This window comes from Watersipora subatra, chromosome 4 (assembly GCF_963576615.1).
Source record: "Watersipora subatra chromosome 4, tzWatSuba1.1, whole genome shotgun sequence".
In the NCBI taxonomy this organism is placed as follows: Eukaryota; Metazoa; Bryozoa; class Gymnolaemata; order Cheilostomatida; family Watersiporidae; genus Watersipora; species Watersipora subatra.
The window spans coordinates 24,362,872-24,380,276 of NC_088711.1; the positions used below are offsets into that span (position 1 = coordinate 24,362,872).

At 36.2% G+C, this 17,405-nt stretch overlaps 1 protein-coding gene across 1 annotated transcript in view; it reads right to left on the bottom strand.

Moving 5' to 3' along the window:
• Positions 1-693: 693 nt before the first annotated feature.
• LOC137394074 (E3 ubiquitin-protein ligase rnf213-alpha-like) overlaps positions 694-17,405 on the bottom strand; it is a 67,470-nt gene continuing 50,758 nt past the window's right edge. The window contains 12 exon segments of the mRNA XM_068080793.1: positions 694-1,060; positions 1,206-1,393; positions 1,906-2,181; positions 2,304-2,577; positions 5,996-6,245; positions 8,157-8,394; positions 8,549-8,731; positions 9,154-9,263; positions 9,439-9,598; positions 11,665-11,818; positions 12,711-12,802; positions 16,088-16,122. Coding sequence (XP_067936894.1) covers positions 895-1,060; positions 1,206-1,393; positions 1,906-2,181; positions 2,304-2,577; positions 5,996-6,245; positions 8,157-8,394; positions 8,549-8,731; positions 9,154-9,263; positions 9,439-9,598; positions 11,665-11,818; positions 12,711-12,802; positions 16,088-16,122 — 2,126 coding nt within the window. The 3' untranslated portion in view covers positions 694-894.

Consider the following 17,405-nt stretch of genomic DNA (forward strand, 5'->3'; position numbering starts at 1 on the left):
ACGCGCAACCATTGTATCTACTGTATAAAATACTATAAATGTATATTGTATCTCTTAAATAACCGTGGTGTAAATAAAAACTCTACTACAAAGAATAGGCTATGATATCTAGAGAGAATAGAGACAGAGAAGAAAGCTGTTTGCAAAGATGAAGTGCAGAGTGTGGTAGAGACATGAGTGAAAAGCTCTGCAGAAAAATGGAATAGAAAAGAATACAGAGGAGATGATTCTTAAAAGATGTTAAGTACCTAAACAAGCATTTAGCAAGCGATTTGAATCTAGCAATCTAAAAATAGACAGACACAAAGGAAGCAATTGCAGGCATCACAGATTTCTCAAATACACAGATTATCGTCATACTATGGCAATAATATGAAACAACATACCTGATGACAGCTTGACATGACATCTCATAGAATAGAAAACACAAAAAAGAATAGATGCAAGTTGTTGCTAAAATGGGAAGTGCGAAAGGTGACGAGCCAAAGGGCCGAGAAAGGACTGAGGAAATGCGAAAGAATTTGAACACCTACATATTATGAAAATGGATACATACAAAAACTAAAATAGTATATTATTATCTAAATTGTAGCTGCAGTACCAGTATTTAATATGTGGGGCAGACTCACAATTTTGTCAGTGGTAAAGGTAATGAGTAAAGAAGAAGGAGTTTATACAAATAGAAGTGTATTATATATGCGTAACCTTGGTGCAAAATATAGATATACAATAAAGCGCATTTAAGATGATTTTTTTGTAGTAAAAATATGTTGGAATATAAAAATACACATGGTAAACATAGATTGTAATTGAAATATTTGCTCTAAACACTTGCAATCAGCAGTGCTATTTATCGTTACAATAAGTAGCCACACAGAAGATAATTATGTTGTGTCAATCTGTAGGAGTGGTAAATCGTGTCCATATGTAACACCAGGCTTTAGAAGCATGTTTGACGAGAATGCTGTCAGGTATTGTAGGCAACTCATCAAAGATTCTGCTAGCAACATCCTCATCATTGTATGTGGTCTGAATATATTCCCTGAGCAAGTCATGTAACCTACAATTTACGGTTAAGATTTGAAAATAGCAGCAGGAAATCTCATTGTGTAAGGAAGGGTTGGGATAAATATACATTTTATTATCCAAATGTAGTTGTTTGTCTATTGTCACATGTAGGAATTCATATACATGAGATAGCATACCTGATTGTGAAGTTGTCAAACCCTTGAGCGGCTGCCGTCTTGTTCAATTGCAGTACTATATACTTGAACAGCTCCTCTAATAACAGTTTGGTTCTAGGGCTATTGAATGTGCAGCAGGCACTGAGCTCTTTTTCCAGATCAGCATCTAGAGCAGTCGTGAACTCGGGATGAATGTCTCCAAAAGGCTCCTACAACAAGCATGCTGCATGAGCAATACTAATTGGTGATGTCTGTGACTCTTGTTGGAAAAATGTAAAGATAAAGTTGTGGGGCTACTTATAAATAAACGAAAATCCTAAACTAAAGCTAAAACTAGTATCAACTTATTATCACAGATATTATTTCTAAATGAATTATTATGTGTATATCGGAAACTCTCTAAGGTAACCTCCAATTGCCAATGTAATATAGCTGATTTCTAGTCATTTACTGAAATACATAACTTTATACAGCAGCATAGCCTGAGAAAACATCTAGGCACTCTAGTAACCACAATGACTAGCTTCATGTCTGTCAACAATATTTATTAATAGTATGGCAGGAACCTTTATTAATGCATCAAGTTATATAATGGGTGTAACTATACAGACCTGTCATATCAATCAACCCATAAGCAGTGTATCACATTATGAAAAGATCATAAACTGAGTTTACAAAGCCGAATTTAAATTCTCCCATGTTTTCAAATAACAGAATTCACCTGGAACTGCCTCATCAATAGATCAGTCTGAGTGTATTTAACGAGCAACCAAACATGCTTCACATGTTTTAGTTTTACATCTTTTGATAAATAGCTCGGCTCTTTTCCAAACGTTGCATCCATGTACTCAGCGAGAGAGTTGTCTCCCTCTACATGGGACATAGCAGCTAGGAAGGTTATGGGCACCTCTAGTTGCTTCAGGATGTCTTTGAGCCTGCCAATGCGCGGCGGCAGCAAGTTTGTAAGAGCAGCCTGCTGTTCTCTGCTCAGTGAAACCTAAAAGAGATAATATCAGTTTCCTACTACCATGCAATTATATAAAACATGGTAAATAAACCACATGGTGATGCAATAACATTGTTGCATTACTGGTGAAAAAAGACTATAGGTATACCTACTTGAGTAACACTGAGAGCTTGCATCTGGTTATGAAGATTAAAATCTTCCTGATAGACAAAAGATGGCAGCTCATCTTTAGAGAACTTTATTCTCGGTTTGCTACTTATATACTTGTGTAGAACCTCTCTTTCTATTGCATCCCAGTCGTACGCTTTCTTAGACACAGCGCCTAGTTCATACCGACTGTGAGATGCTACCAGTGTCAATATCTCATCTTCACTGGATACGCTCACCAGGTTTGATTTGTTAACAGCCATAAGAGTGGTCTCCTGTCTAAAACCATACAGAGAACATAAAGGTTATTTAATGTTTGAAATCGCATAAATGCTGTGAGGGGATTTAAAGACAAAGATTAAATTCGTTTGTCCCCAATAAAAAAGATTTCGTGAAAGTAAATTTCTGTCTGTAGTCATTAAGTTATTATAAAGACTAACCATACCGCAGTATATATACAATTGTACAATATTAAGCAACTAATTTTGTGACCCTGGCTAAAACAACTTGAGTTATTCACTATGTGTATTGGCAACTTCCTGTTTTATTCATGCCATTATAACCATTACGATAATCATTATAACCATTTTGTTAGAATGGATATAATATGTACATCGATGAATCTCACTTTTTCAATGTGTTTGTGAGTTTCTGTTAGTTGGTGTATGAGATCTAAGTATAATCCAAAAGTTCCAGGAATGGAGCTGCAGTGCACCCCCTGCCATACAACATTAATTCGCTTGGTGTTGGCGAAGGCAAAAATCGTAAGGAAAATTTCGTATAAAGAGGTATAGAAACCCATGATAATTATCTAATGCAAACACCCCTGGTAAAAAACATCAAATTTTTATTTACCTACTGTAGATGTTGGAAATCTCAATATAGACATACGTATTCACTGTAGTACCCTGTGATAGGTACTTGTGATGTGTTACTGGTGGCATATTAACAACAATATGGTATACGAACATTAGTAACTATAGTTAACTTTCATTGTCTATAGATACACTTGTCCTATCTCTTCTGCCATTATGCCATGCAGCGGTGAAAGCCAATAGCATCAACACTGTCTAGCTCTCTTCTTATTGCATGCTAAATTGATTCTACACTGTCAAATCTGGTTTTTTTCATAATAGGTTTTAACTTAGAAAATAGCCAGAAGTCACAGGACCCAAGATCTGGTGAATTAGGAAGATGAGGCAGTACGCCATGTTGATTTTAGTGCTTTAACGCTTCATAGAAAACAAAGTTTGGGCAGTTGAAAACAAGTGTGCATAACACGCGGTGCAGTACCCATGAACTTATGCGCCAAAATTCAGGTCTCCTGAGCCTAACACTTTCCTAAGTCATCTCAAAATTTTAATATAGACATGCGTATTCACTGTAGTACCCTGTGGTAGGTACTTGTGATATACTACTCCATGAATGTCAGACACAACGGTCAGCATGATCTTCACAACTGACCGAAATATTCTTGCCTTTTTTGGTCTTGCGGAACCTGGAAACTTCCACTTGCTGCTTTGAAATTTAGTCTGGGTCGCAACCATACACCGAAGATTTATTACATATCTGTTAAGAATTAATTTCTGGTTGAAGGAAGGTTTTTAGCATTGCTTAAAGCTTCCTAGGGAATCCTTGCAAGCGACCACTCTGAGCTTCTTCTGTTCATCAGTTAGCAAACGTGGCACAAACTTTGCTGCAACTTTTCTCATACCAAATTGTCAGTTCAAATGTTTGAACAGTCTCAAAATCAACTCCAGTCTCTCCAGTCATCTGTCGAATAGTTAAACGACGACTAGTGACCATGACTAGTGCCTTGAAACTGTCAAATGATGAACAAATTCTTCCTGAGGCAGATCTACCAGTCCTGTCGTCATGTTCTGTGCTGTCTCTAGCTTCGCAAAAAAATTTGTGCCGCTCAGAGACTTTTGTTTTTCAGAGGAGCATCTTCAAAAGCAATGCTTAACATTTCAAGTGTCTAATTACTGGATTTATCTAATTTTACCCCAAATCTAATGCAATTGCGCTGTTCTGGTAGACTAAAAATGTCAACAGATTTGATAAAAAATTGTTGGAAACAACTGACAAACCTTGGCATAATGTGGGCTCACGCGAGAAAGTACTTTCGTAATAACCTGAAACTTTGTGACAACACTCCTAAAATGTTTGCTCGCAAATCCTGCAAAGAGTTTTCCTATCATGCAAATATACAAGTGTATACAAACAGCTTTACCCCGGGAACCTTTAGATCAGATCTCGTGAAAGCTATGCTTTTCTAAATTTTTGCTCATTTCATTCAAAGCTCACAAATAAATGATCCATGCCTGGAACCAGGTTGCAAAAAACACTTGGTTTTAAAACTCTGTCTGCTTTCTGAGAACCAGCCCCTCAAACACCTCATGTCAGACGATCTGATTGAGAATGAACACACTCCTGAACATCGCAAAGCTTACCGTCCGTATTAAAATTGTTATTAAATCGCAAATAGAACTAATGTTATATATACTCTGACAGATTTTAAGGTGATATACATAGTGAGGAAAATAACTGGTCGACAAATAGTTGTACAGACGCTCCCCAACTTACGAGCGAGTTACGTTCCGAACGATCGTTCGTAAGGTGAATTCGTTCCTAAGTTGCTTCAGTGCTATATTTTGCATTATAATTTATGTTTAAGGACTATATAAGTACATTGAAGGTTTATATAAGTATGTTTAAGGCTTGTATAAGTAACCTGTATTGGTTTGTACTGAAAGAACATTTAATAAAATGGAGAGAATACTGTGGTGGACGCCGGGCCATGACACTGCATTTCTTATTTATTGTATGTGTTGTCCTTTTTATTATATCGTTGTTTTAATCGTTATGCTATCACTTATCGTTGTTGTCTTGTTTTTTGTATGTGTTGTCCTTTTATTATATCGTTGTTTCACTCGCTATGCTATTGTTATATCTGATATCCCGTCATAACACTATCAGTTATCGTCACTTATATTGTTGTCATACCAACAGCTAGAGGTCCTATTTATTCACCTTGTTAGTCGGTGTTCTTACCGTTTGCTGTTAGCCAGAACGGTTGATATTATTGTATATAAAGGAGCGCGCTCACATAGTTGAGCAGAGCAAATATCCGTACGCTTCTCGGCTAGTGAAATTTCCTTCGCTAATAAAAAGCTGAATGAAACTACACGCACTCTCTTCTCTTTATTTATTAGTCTAGATCGTGCCAAGTAAAGGCCGGCAAATTCCTTTACAATACGTACAGTAAAAATAAAAAAGTTCTTTGTGCACGGGAGATACGTTCACGCACTTAAGCACTGCAACGAACTGGGCAGAGGAAGGTGGATGCTGGGTGGTGCTTCTGAGTAGTGCCTCTTTCCGCCGCAAATACGTCGGTAATACCGTCGCTAATAGCATCGTACATACGCGCAGACATGCTCGTATGTATGTTGTTCGTAACTCGAATGTTTGTAAGTAGGGAAGCTTCTGTAAATAAACCGCTAGGAGACTAACAAGACAGTTGTGAGTTAACAGAAACAAGATGTGCTGATAGATGAATATCAACCCTACTGATATTATCTGAAGAGGATGAACATGGTAACATTAAATTGAATCTCATAATTTATCTCACAACTACATCTATAACGATCTAGAGTGCCATAACTTGTACTTAATAAGTTTTGCAAGAAACAGTCACCTGCTTGAATCCTCAACGAACATGCGATTGTGCACAGCGACTAGGAAATCTACTATCACATAGACAGCGACACCGGTGTCATCCACATTTATTAGGTTGACTGCAGAGCTGTCTGCCAGTTTGCTACTCCCTTGCTGAGCAGCTTGCTTTGTAGCAGATGATTTTGTGGCGTCCTTCCTGTTGCCAAGTGGATCAAACACGAACATATCAACTGGACACCCAAAACCCATCTTTGAAAATGCTCCACCATCTGTACAAATAAATAGAATTGAGTTTCCTATGGCAGTATTTGACCTACAAGGGCTTGACATTTGATGGAACAGCCGACATTTGAATGGATTAACCACAACAAATCTGTTTAACAATTGAAAAAAACCGTTTATGTTGCTTTTGTTCCATATTAATCCATACTAATTACTGTGTGGATCATTGAAATTATAGTAACTTCATAATAACCAACACAGATAATAACCAACACAGATAATAACCAACACAGATAATAACCAACACAGATAATAACCAACACAGATAATAACCAACACAGATAATAACCAACACAGATAATAACCAACACAGATAATAACCAACACAGATAATAACCAACACAGATAATAACCAACACAGATAATAACCAACACAGATAATAACCAACACAGATAATAACCAACACAGATAATAACCAACACAGATAATAACCAACACAGATAATAACCAACACAGATAATAACCAACACAGATAATAACCAACACAGATAATAACCAACACAGATAATAACCAACACAGATAATAACCAACACAGATAATAACCAACACAGATAATAACCAACACAGATAATAACCAACACAGATAATAACCAACACAGATAATAACCAACACAGATAATAACCAACACAGATAATAACCAACACAGATAATAACCAACACAGATAATAACCAACACAGATAATAACCAACACAGATAATAACCAACACAGATAATAACCAACACAGATAATAACCAACACAGATAATAACCAACACAGATAATAACCAACACAGATAATAACCAACACAGATAATAACCAACACAGATAATAACCAACACAGATAATAACCAACACAGATAATAAATGACAAAAATAATAACTCACAAGTGCACACGGATCTAACAACTAATAACTGTTAGCCCAATAAGAAGTTCATAACAATTGTTTGCGGATGTAAGTAAAAAATGATCATACAATATTGTAGATCGACTACCCGATTAACAATTTATAAATCCATACGTGACCTTTGAAGGCAAAAAACATGCTGGAGAGAAAATAAGCAATGTTTTGTACTGATCGTACAGGAGTCTACTTTGCTATGACTCTCAGCAAAGCAAACTGAGAGAGATGAACACAAATGTTGGTTCTTGACATGTGAACAATCAAATTTTTATTGAACTTGCAAAATAAACTGTATATTTATTTTTCTAATTATTAGTAATCTTTTTGTTGTAAAACAATCATTATTCTACATGATGTAGAATCATATTAGAACAGCTGGAATTTGTCTAAGCTCTATAATAAAAAACAACCTAATGTCAGATTGGAGCCTGTTGTTTACATAAACACAAGTGAAGGTTTACCAAACTCAAACACTTTAAAAGTTTTGTAATGGACAGATATGCAAAACAGATTATTTAGAGTGTAGATGGGTGAAATACTACTCTTAAATAGAAGCCAATGAGAGTGGTATATGATGAATCGCAGGAATCAGTACCACTGATTCTACTAGCTATTTATAGGACAATGAGTAAATGTGAGTCAGTTTGTATACTCTATGTCAAGGTACAATATTCTTCCTAAGGGGCCACACCTCTACACTTGAACATATTGAACTACTGGGCTTCAACACACTATTGAGTTAATAACAATTGTTAGTCAGTTTTAACCAAGACATTTTATTACAATTTAATTTGAAACATAATAAACTAATTTCTAACGCTGTATATTATCAAATATCAACTGTTTGTAGAATCTTAATGCCTCTTGAGTAAATACAACTTATCTGAATATTTTATAAATTAAGCTCCTGATATCTCAAGATATCCTCTCGACTATTTATGTAGGTAAGAATTCAGAGAGCAAATGTTGAGATACAACCACTAAGTATACACATGACAGATGGTGTCTTACCATCAGCAAAGATATTCCAAGCAGTTATGAAGCTGCCAACGAGGTGCCTGAGACGAGGAAAGTCACGCTCATAGGTATCGCAGAAAGTATCTATGCTAGTAGTGCGGGCCTCCTTTCTACTCAATTTACTGTGGAACTCCTGAGAGAGGAATTTGACCAGTTCTACAATGTCTGGTAGGTAAGTGAGAGCGTATAGTTTTCTGTACTGAGCAACAAGCATCTTGAGATTTTCCAAGCCCTGAATAAGCACAAAATAGAGCTCATGCACTACACAAAGAGTTCTTTGTACAGGCCTGACTAGCTGTAACAGTGCACATGCTCCAAAATATGGCATCCACAAACTGACAACAAAGAACTAGTTAAAAAAACTTAAAATGAGAGGAAAGTGTCACCTGGATTGGTTGAAGCTTATTCTCAAGACCGAGTAGTGTCAAAGGCCTATTGAACTCCCAGAGACCCGAAGAGGCCAAAATGTTTGTCTCATTTAAAGGCCTCTCAGCTGTCGAGAGCAGTCTTTTCAAATCTACCGAGTCTGCGTCCCTCAGCTTGTCCCTCATAGAGGCAACCTTTGCAGCCTACATTTAAAAGAAAGGTGAACTTACTCAGCCTATATATTAAGTGATTGATGAACCTTCAAAGGCTATATATTAAGTAAAAAGTGAACCTACACAGCCTATATATTCAGTAAAATATGAACCTACTCAGCCTATATAAAAATGTACCAATGAATAATATTTAAAGCTGATTCAGCTTTCACAAGATAAACAGTTATTTTAAATTGATAAAGTCACACACATAGACTATGAGCATAAACTAATCACAAACACAAACTGCTAATATGAAACAACAGCTCTCATATGACTAGTTGATTAAAGCTTTTTTTCATATTTCTAATCATAGTTTGTAAGCAAGTGAAGGCAACTTCAAGAAGTAATAATAGAAACATTCAGACAATAAACTAGAGCTCTATAAGTATTCAGAAACAGAGTTAACTTACCAAATCACCAGTAAAGACAGGCTGTATATAAGCATGGTCAAACCTCTGCTCCCACTGCTGCCTCTGAGTGATACTAGACAGAACTGTACCTCCTTGTGTATTCTGCTGGACTACAGTATATAACATGCACACATTTGCCAACATTAGCTAATAAGACAAAGTGCCTAAATTAGCAATACAATGAATTACTCTAACCCCCATGATTGTATCTAACGTATGTATTAATTTGTATGGACTTGTGACAGCGTTTCATAAATGCTCATCAAATTGTAAACAAAAGCAAACCTTTCATTCTGTAGATGACTTCATGAAGAAGAAGTATGGAGTCGTCCAGACTTTGAGAACAACACTGAGATATCTGCTGCAAGTTCACATTTATGTGTGCTTCAAGAAATGGCTGAACATGATCAGGATGAGCAAGCTGAGGATGGAAAACTGACATCATCTAAAAATGAAAGTAGGTGAGGATACACTTGAAAGGTATAACTGTAGGGTGTCATTTAAGACTAGCTGACAATCTTTCTAGCATGAAATACAAGTAATAAGCTATCAGCCAGCTAGTAGGATGGCACACAACTGGGGTTGGAATGTAAAGGTTTAAGCAGCCTTCTTAGAATTGAAACAAACTCTGAATAGTGATAAAAAAAGTTAGCTGATTGTTAATACCATGAAGTTTGGACTCAAACAAACCCACGGAGAAAACCCCACAAACAAGGCTGTTGGTCCTTGATGGTTAACAATACTTGAAAAACACCACTGCCAGTTTTATGTTCAGCCACTTAAAGTGAGTTCCAAGCAAACTAAATAGCAATGCTGGAATATCATTTTGAAATTTGTAGCCACTCCAACATGCACTTACGTTAATAAAAACTGGTATAATATTTTGCAATTTGGCAATATACATGCAATATGAAGCTCAGCCAACCATGTTAAACAGCTGAACCATTAAGTGGAGCCCTTGGAAATTTGCCAGCATGCAAAGTCTGTTTTCTTAAAAATGGTCATATAAAACCTTGAAGACAGATTGAGCTCAAAAACTATTTGACTTGAATACCAATGAACTAACACAAAGTTTGCTATGGTTCAAGATCAGCTTAAAGAAGATCAGCCAAGTATACAAAAACATGCTCAATATAATCCACCTTTCACTTCCAGCATTGTTAGCACCAATATTCTAACTAGAAATTCCCCTGTCATACAGTCCACGACCAAAGTGCTATTGGAAAAAGAGAAAGGGTACTGATGGTTGAAAAATACAATATTAGCAGTCAAATAGCACTGCAGTGCAATAGGATAACTGCAATGGTAGCTGCAATGGTAGCTGTAATGTACTGGGTGTGGGTGTTATTATGTAAAACAAACAGCAATAATGAAAGGAAAAGATTATATGCTTATATCTCTCTCCTGCAATAGGAGAAATGCAATATTAGAAGTAAAATGCATTGATATTATTAGAATAACCAATATTATTAATATAGTAATACAGTAATAATAAAAAACCAATGCACAATTTTGTTTACATTTCAAAACGTCATAGCAACCAATATCAAAGAGTTGTGATATTTACCATGTGTCTAGATTTTTAGAAAATCTATTTAACAAAATTATTTAGAAAAAATAATAACAGTAACATATTGCCCAACATCGTTCACTATATACTTCGATCTTGTAAACTCGAATGATTATTCTTATAATTAAATCTTATAAAATCGAATAATTATTCTTATAATTAAATATTGTAAAAATCTTATAAGAATCGCTAGAAAAATATCATCGTCAATTCCTTTACTTTCACTGCTTTGTCCATCAGTTGGAATACCAAAGTACTCTTATAAATGTCCAAAATGTCAGTTACTTTGAAATCGGCAAAAAAGAAACGATTACTTTTCAGTACTTCTACGTTAGTTACAGAAACCTTCGGCAATTGGACAATGCCATAGACTGGTGAAATGTGCACATTTTTCTCGTGAAATACACACGACTTAATGGTTCTACTCTCTGTTGCACGGCCTTATCGGCGTTTCGTTGGCCGGTCTTAATTTTGATTAAAAAAGGCTTGTCAAAGTTTTAATAGCGATTTTAGGCCAAACTAATCTGTCTATTTATGTATAATCCGATCAGATGGGTAAGGTGTCTACAAATTGATTGTCTAAAAATTTCAAAGACTTAGTAACATATTTAAATAGGTTTATATGTGTTTTGTATCGTTATTATACTTAAACGACTCCATTGAAAAATGGTTAAATTTGTTGAAGAGATTTCGGTACAAGGGTTTGCGACGGCCTTTGATGAATAATTTTTGTGAGTTGTGTGCACATATGCATTTATCATAAAGCTCCCAAACAATCGTTTCGCCCGTGTTTGGCCGTGGAAAAATCTCTTAAATTGTCTTCTTTTGATTTGAACTTTGAGCCCGGGTTCGGAGAACTCAATTGCAGTATCACTGTAAACTATGATTTTAAAACTGATTTGTGAGACATGCACCATCTTATTTCCTAAGTCATAAATTACCTGCGTCTTGTTGAATAAAGAGGCTGTGTAGAGTGAAATATGTGTAAGGCATCTGAGGACAGCACACGACAAGTTAGTGAGACTTCTCTCTGGTACAGCCATAGCTCGGTCAGTAGCTGGACCGAGGATGTGACCTTGCCTACTCAAACTTTCTCTAAAGCAGAACATATGTATAAGAGAAAACAACGAAACAGGTTTAAGTTGAGATAATGAAAGATTAGGATGATCAAACACAAACAAAAGAAACGAAGAACACAAACTAAAGGCAATAATGAAGCAATTGAGCAGAAAGAGAGCAGAAAGAGAGTAGGAAAGAGATGAAACAAGAATGGACAAAGTTACATATCGACTGAATAGAGATACAAAAAAGATGAAGTAGGAAGTTAAAGAGTAAACATCTGAGTCTGAGTGCACCAAACTATAAACTACAGGAATGGTATGAGTAGGAATTGAGTGAGTAGAGATGGTGTGAATAGGGATGGTGTGATGTGGAATGGAGTAAGTAGAGATGGAGTGAGAAGAGATGGTGTGAGCAGAGATGGTGTGAGTAGGGATGGTGTGATGTGGAATGGAGTAAGTAGAGATGGAGTGAGCAGAGATGGTGTGAGAAGAGATGGAGTGAGGAGAGATGGTGTGAGCAGAGATGGTGTGAGTAGAGATGGAGTGAGAAGAGATGGTGTGAGAAGAGATGGTGTGAGCAGAGATGGTGTGAGTAGGGATGGTGTGATGTGGAATGGAGTAAGTAGAGATATAGTGAGGAGAAATGGTGTGAGAAGAGATGGAGTGAGGAGAGATGGTGTGAGCAGAGATGGTGTGAGTAGAGATGGAGTGAGAAGAGATGGTGTGAGAAGAGATGGAGTGAATAGGGATGGTGTGATGTGGAATGGAGTAAGTAGAGATGGAGTGAGAAGAGATGGTGTGAGCAGAGATGGTGTGAGTAGAGATGGAGTGAGAAGAGATGGTGTGAGAAGAGATGGAGTGAGGAGAGATGGTGTGAGTAGGGATGAATAGAGTAAGAATAAAGTAAATACAGATGATATACTCACTGGCTATAGGTGTTTATTTTGACATTGCCAGCAGCTCCAAGTCCAATCCGCGCTCCACACGGGCATACACCACCCACTTTTAGTCGACCACACTATGACAAAACCACATGGATAAAAGGTCATCAGGAATTATCAGCATGGAAAGCAATAGATCAACTTAACTGAACATTCGTGCATTTGTTACCTTTTGGAGAAAATGAATTGAGAAACAACTTCCTTCATTTTTAAATAAAAAATTTAACTTTTTAAAAATGTGCGCTTTGTAGTAGTTTTTGAATTGACTGACAAATTTTTAGAGCTACAACAACAGAGCAAGCATTTGGGATAACTTAATGCAAGATCAAAAGACCATCACATCAACCGCTGTAATTTTTTAGCATACCATAGAGAAAATGGTCAAAATGATGCAATAAAGTTTTCTGTCTTTCAAAATATTCGAATAACAAAAAATCTGGCACAACTTAACTTTATCTAGAAAAGGAAACAGTCATAATGATCATGGACTCTTTAAGTCATGGTGAGCGTGAACTCTTTAAGTCATAATAAGGATGGACTCGTTAAGTCATAGTGATCATGGACTCTTTAGGTCATAGTGAGCATGGACTCTTCAAGTCATTGTGAGCATAGACTCTTCAAGTCATAGTGATCATGGACTCTTCAAGTCATAGTGAGCATGGACTCTTCTCAAGTCATAGTGAGCATAGACTCTTCAAGTCATAGTGAACATGGACTCTGTGAGTCATGGTGAGCATGGACTCTTTAAGCATCCAGTACAGGAACATTGCTTCGAGTGCTAAAGACTTACGGGGAGTGCAGAAAATGTCATAAACTGCATATGCATCTCTGCTTAACACAAAGCTCAAGGTAATGTGATCAAAAATGAAAAAATTCTTCAAACTAATATTATCGAAGTCGTAGAAGATAAACAAGATGACTAAGAAGACCAAATACTCTGCACATATATCCAACCATGATGTGAAGGCTCTATTGTTTTTAAATATTTGAAAAAGCTGCTACAGCAAAGACAAATTATTCATAAAAATTGTTGAGATGGAGGTAAGTAACATCCATATTGTGTGCATATGAGTCCAGCAATACAGAGCGCTTAATCACAGGTCAAGTGCACATAACTTCAATACAGTATATACAACTACGCAGAGTATAAAACTACACTAATACAGAGTATACAACTACACTAATACAGAGTATACAACTATCCTGACACAGAGTATACAGCTACACTGATACAGAGTATACAGCTACACTGATACAGAGTATACAGCTACATTGATACAGAGTATACAGCTACACTGATACATATTATACAACTACACTGATACAGAGTATACAGCTACACTGATACAGAGTATACAGCTACACTGATACATATTATACAACTACACTGATACAGAGTATACAGCTACACTGATACAGAGTATAAAACTACACTAATACAGAGTATACAACTACACTAATACAGAGTATACAACTACCCTGACACAGAGTATACAGCTACACTGATACAGAGTATACAGCTACATTGACACAGAGTATACAGCTACACTGATACATATTATACAACTACACTGATACAGAGTATACAACTACACTGCTACAGAATATACAACTACACTGATACAGAGTATACAGCTACCCTGATACAGAGTATACAGCTACACTGATACAGAGTATACAGCTACACTGATACAGAGTAAACAACTACACTGATACAGAGTATACAGCTACACTGATACAGAGTATACAGCTACCCTGATACAGAGTATACAACTACACTGATACAGAGTATACAACTACACTTATACTGAGTATACAGCTACACTGATACAGAGTATACAGCTACCCTGATACAGAGTATACAGCTACACTGATACAGAGTATACAGCTACACTGATACAGAGTATACAACTACACTGATACATATTATACAACTACACTGATACAGAGTATACAGCTACACTGATACAAAGTATACAGCTACACTGAGACAGAGCATACAGCTACACTGATGCAGAGTATACAGCTACACTGATACAGAGTATAAAGCTACACTGATACAGAGTATACAGCTACACTGATACAGAGTATACAGCTACCCTGATACAGAGTATACAGCTACACTGATACAGAGTATACAACTACACTGATACAGAGTATACTGCAACACTGATACAGAATATACAACAACACTAATACAGAGTATACAACTACCCTGACACAGAGTATACAGCTACACTGATACAGAGTATACAGCTACACTGATACAGAGTATACAGCAACATTGACACAGAGTATACAGCTACACTGATACATATTATACAACTACACTGATTCAGAGTATACAGCTACGCTGATACAGAGTATACTGCTACATTGATACTGAGTATACAGCTACACTGATACATATTATACAACTACACTGATACAAAGTATACAACTACACTGATACATATTATACAACTACACTGATACAGAGTATACAGCTACATTGATACAGAGTATACAGCTACACTGATACAGAGTATACAGCTACAGTGATAAGAATGTACAGCTACACCGATACAGAGTATACAGTTACACTGATACAAAGTATACAGCTACACTGATACAGAGTGTACAATTACACTGATACAGAGTATACAGCTACAATGATACAGAGTATACAACTACACTGATACAGAGTATACAGCTACACTGATACATAGTATACAACTACACTGATACAGAGTATCCAACTACACTGATACAGAGTATACAGCTACACTGATACAGAGTATACAGCTACACTGATACAGAGTATACAACTACACTGATACAGAGTATACAGCTACATTGATAAAGAGTATACAACTACACTGATGCAGAATATACAACTACACTGATACAGAATACAACTACACTGATACGGAGTATACAGCTACCCTGATACAGAGTATACAACTACACTGATACTGAATATACAACTACACTGATACAAAATATACATCTACACTGATGCAGAGTATACAACTACACTGATACAGAATATACAACTACACTGATACGGAGTATACAGCTACCCTGATACAGAGTATACAACTACACTGATACTGAGTATACAACTACACTGATACAATGTATACAACTACACTGATACACAGTATATAACTACACTAATACAGAGTATACAGCAACACTGATACAGAGTATACAGCTACACTGATACAGAGTATGTATATAATTACACTGACAAAAAGTGTACATTATTGCAATATATAATTATTTTTAGAAAGATAGATAACTCCTTTGTAAGGTATTACATATTTTTAAAAATCGATGATGTGCAATGAAGTTCATACGATATCTAGTTTACAACTTACATTTCCAACGATGTATGGATGTCCATTGGAACACTCTAAAATATATGGAAAAGTACATATATGCATGTACATTGGTGTGAAAGAAATAAAATGATATATTCTTAGACTAGCTGTACTACCCGGCGTTGCCCGAGTAATAAAAAAGTCTTTGCGCAGAAAATTGATTTGTATTTAACATATAAAAACATTTGCCATTCTAACTTTCAAACTACATATGAGAGAAGTTTTTTGCGCAGGTCAAATCAATTAACAGAAAATAACTAAAGATGACCTGATTCTAAATTCACCAGCCGATTCAGACACCGATCCGATATACCGATTCTTATTGAAAAATATTCCGATTAAGATCTTTTGTGTTGCATAGATAATTGTTCATTTTATCATGCAAATATAAATATAATGTATAGTAAATATAAATATTAATGTAAATATTTGTTTTTATTTATGGAAACAAAAAAGTATATATATATTCACATACTGACATACCGTGCATGTAGTAACAAAACAGCCCATGTTTCTTGTAATTTGTAATTAATCAAGGTCATTACTGTTAGTGGTACAGCTCTCTCTGTGATAACGAAGTCTCTAATCTATTGCTGAGCGAACTGCTGCGTCTGTACAAATTTAGAGCAAATCAATGTTTCTTTTAATTACCGTTAGTGATTTATATCTCTCAGTAAGAAGTCTCTTTCTTCTATCACTATCAATGTCACAGGTGTCCTTTAGCGGGGATATTGCCGAAGCCGAGATCGGGCCGTAGTCTACACACACAAAATAACAACAAAGGTCCACGCAGTTATGAGCGAAAACAAAAGTATCCACCCAAATATCTCACCAATCCGATGAGCAGCACACACAAAAACTAAACCAATCGACTGAGCCACCCATCATGTCAAAATATTCCAAGTTTCAAGTCATGTCTTGCACAACTCACCTTATGGTTTGTCAAAACTTGTCCCAAAGTCCCTATTAATTTGAGACTGTCCAATATCTGTTTTAGAAATGGTCGCCGCTAGCCTAGCCTAACGTCCTGATTCAACATTTTAGTAACTATCAGGGCATTGCTAAAAGAGGGAATCAAAAAGTTTGGGAGCACTCAGCAATGTTGAGATGTTGAATTAGGACGTTAGGTTAGGCCAGCGGCGACCATTTCTAAAACAGCAATTAGACAGTCTCGAATTAATAGGGACTTTGGGACAACTTTTGATAAACCATAAGGTGAGTTGTGTAAGACATGACTTGAAACTTGGAATATTTTGACATGATGGGTGGCTCAGTCGATTAGTTTAGTTTTTGTGTGTGCTGCTCATCGGATTGA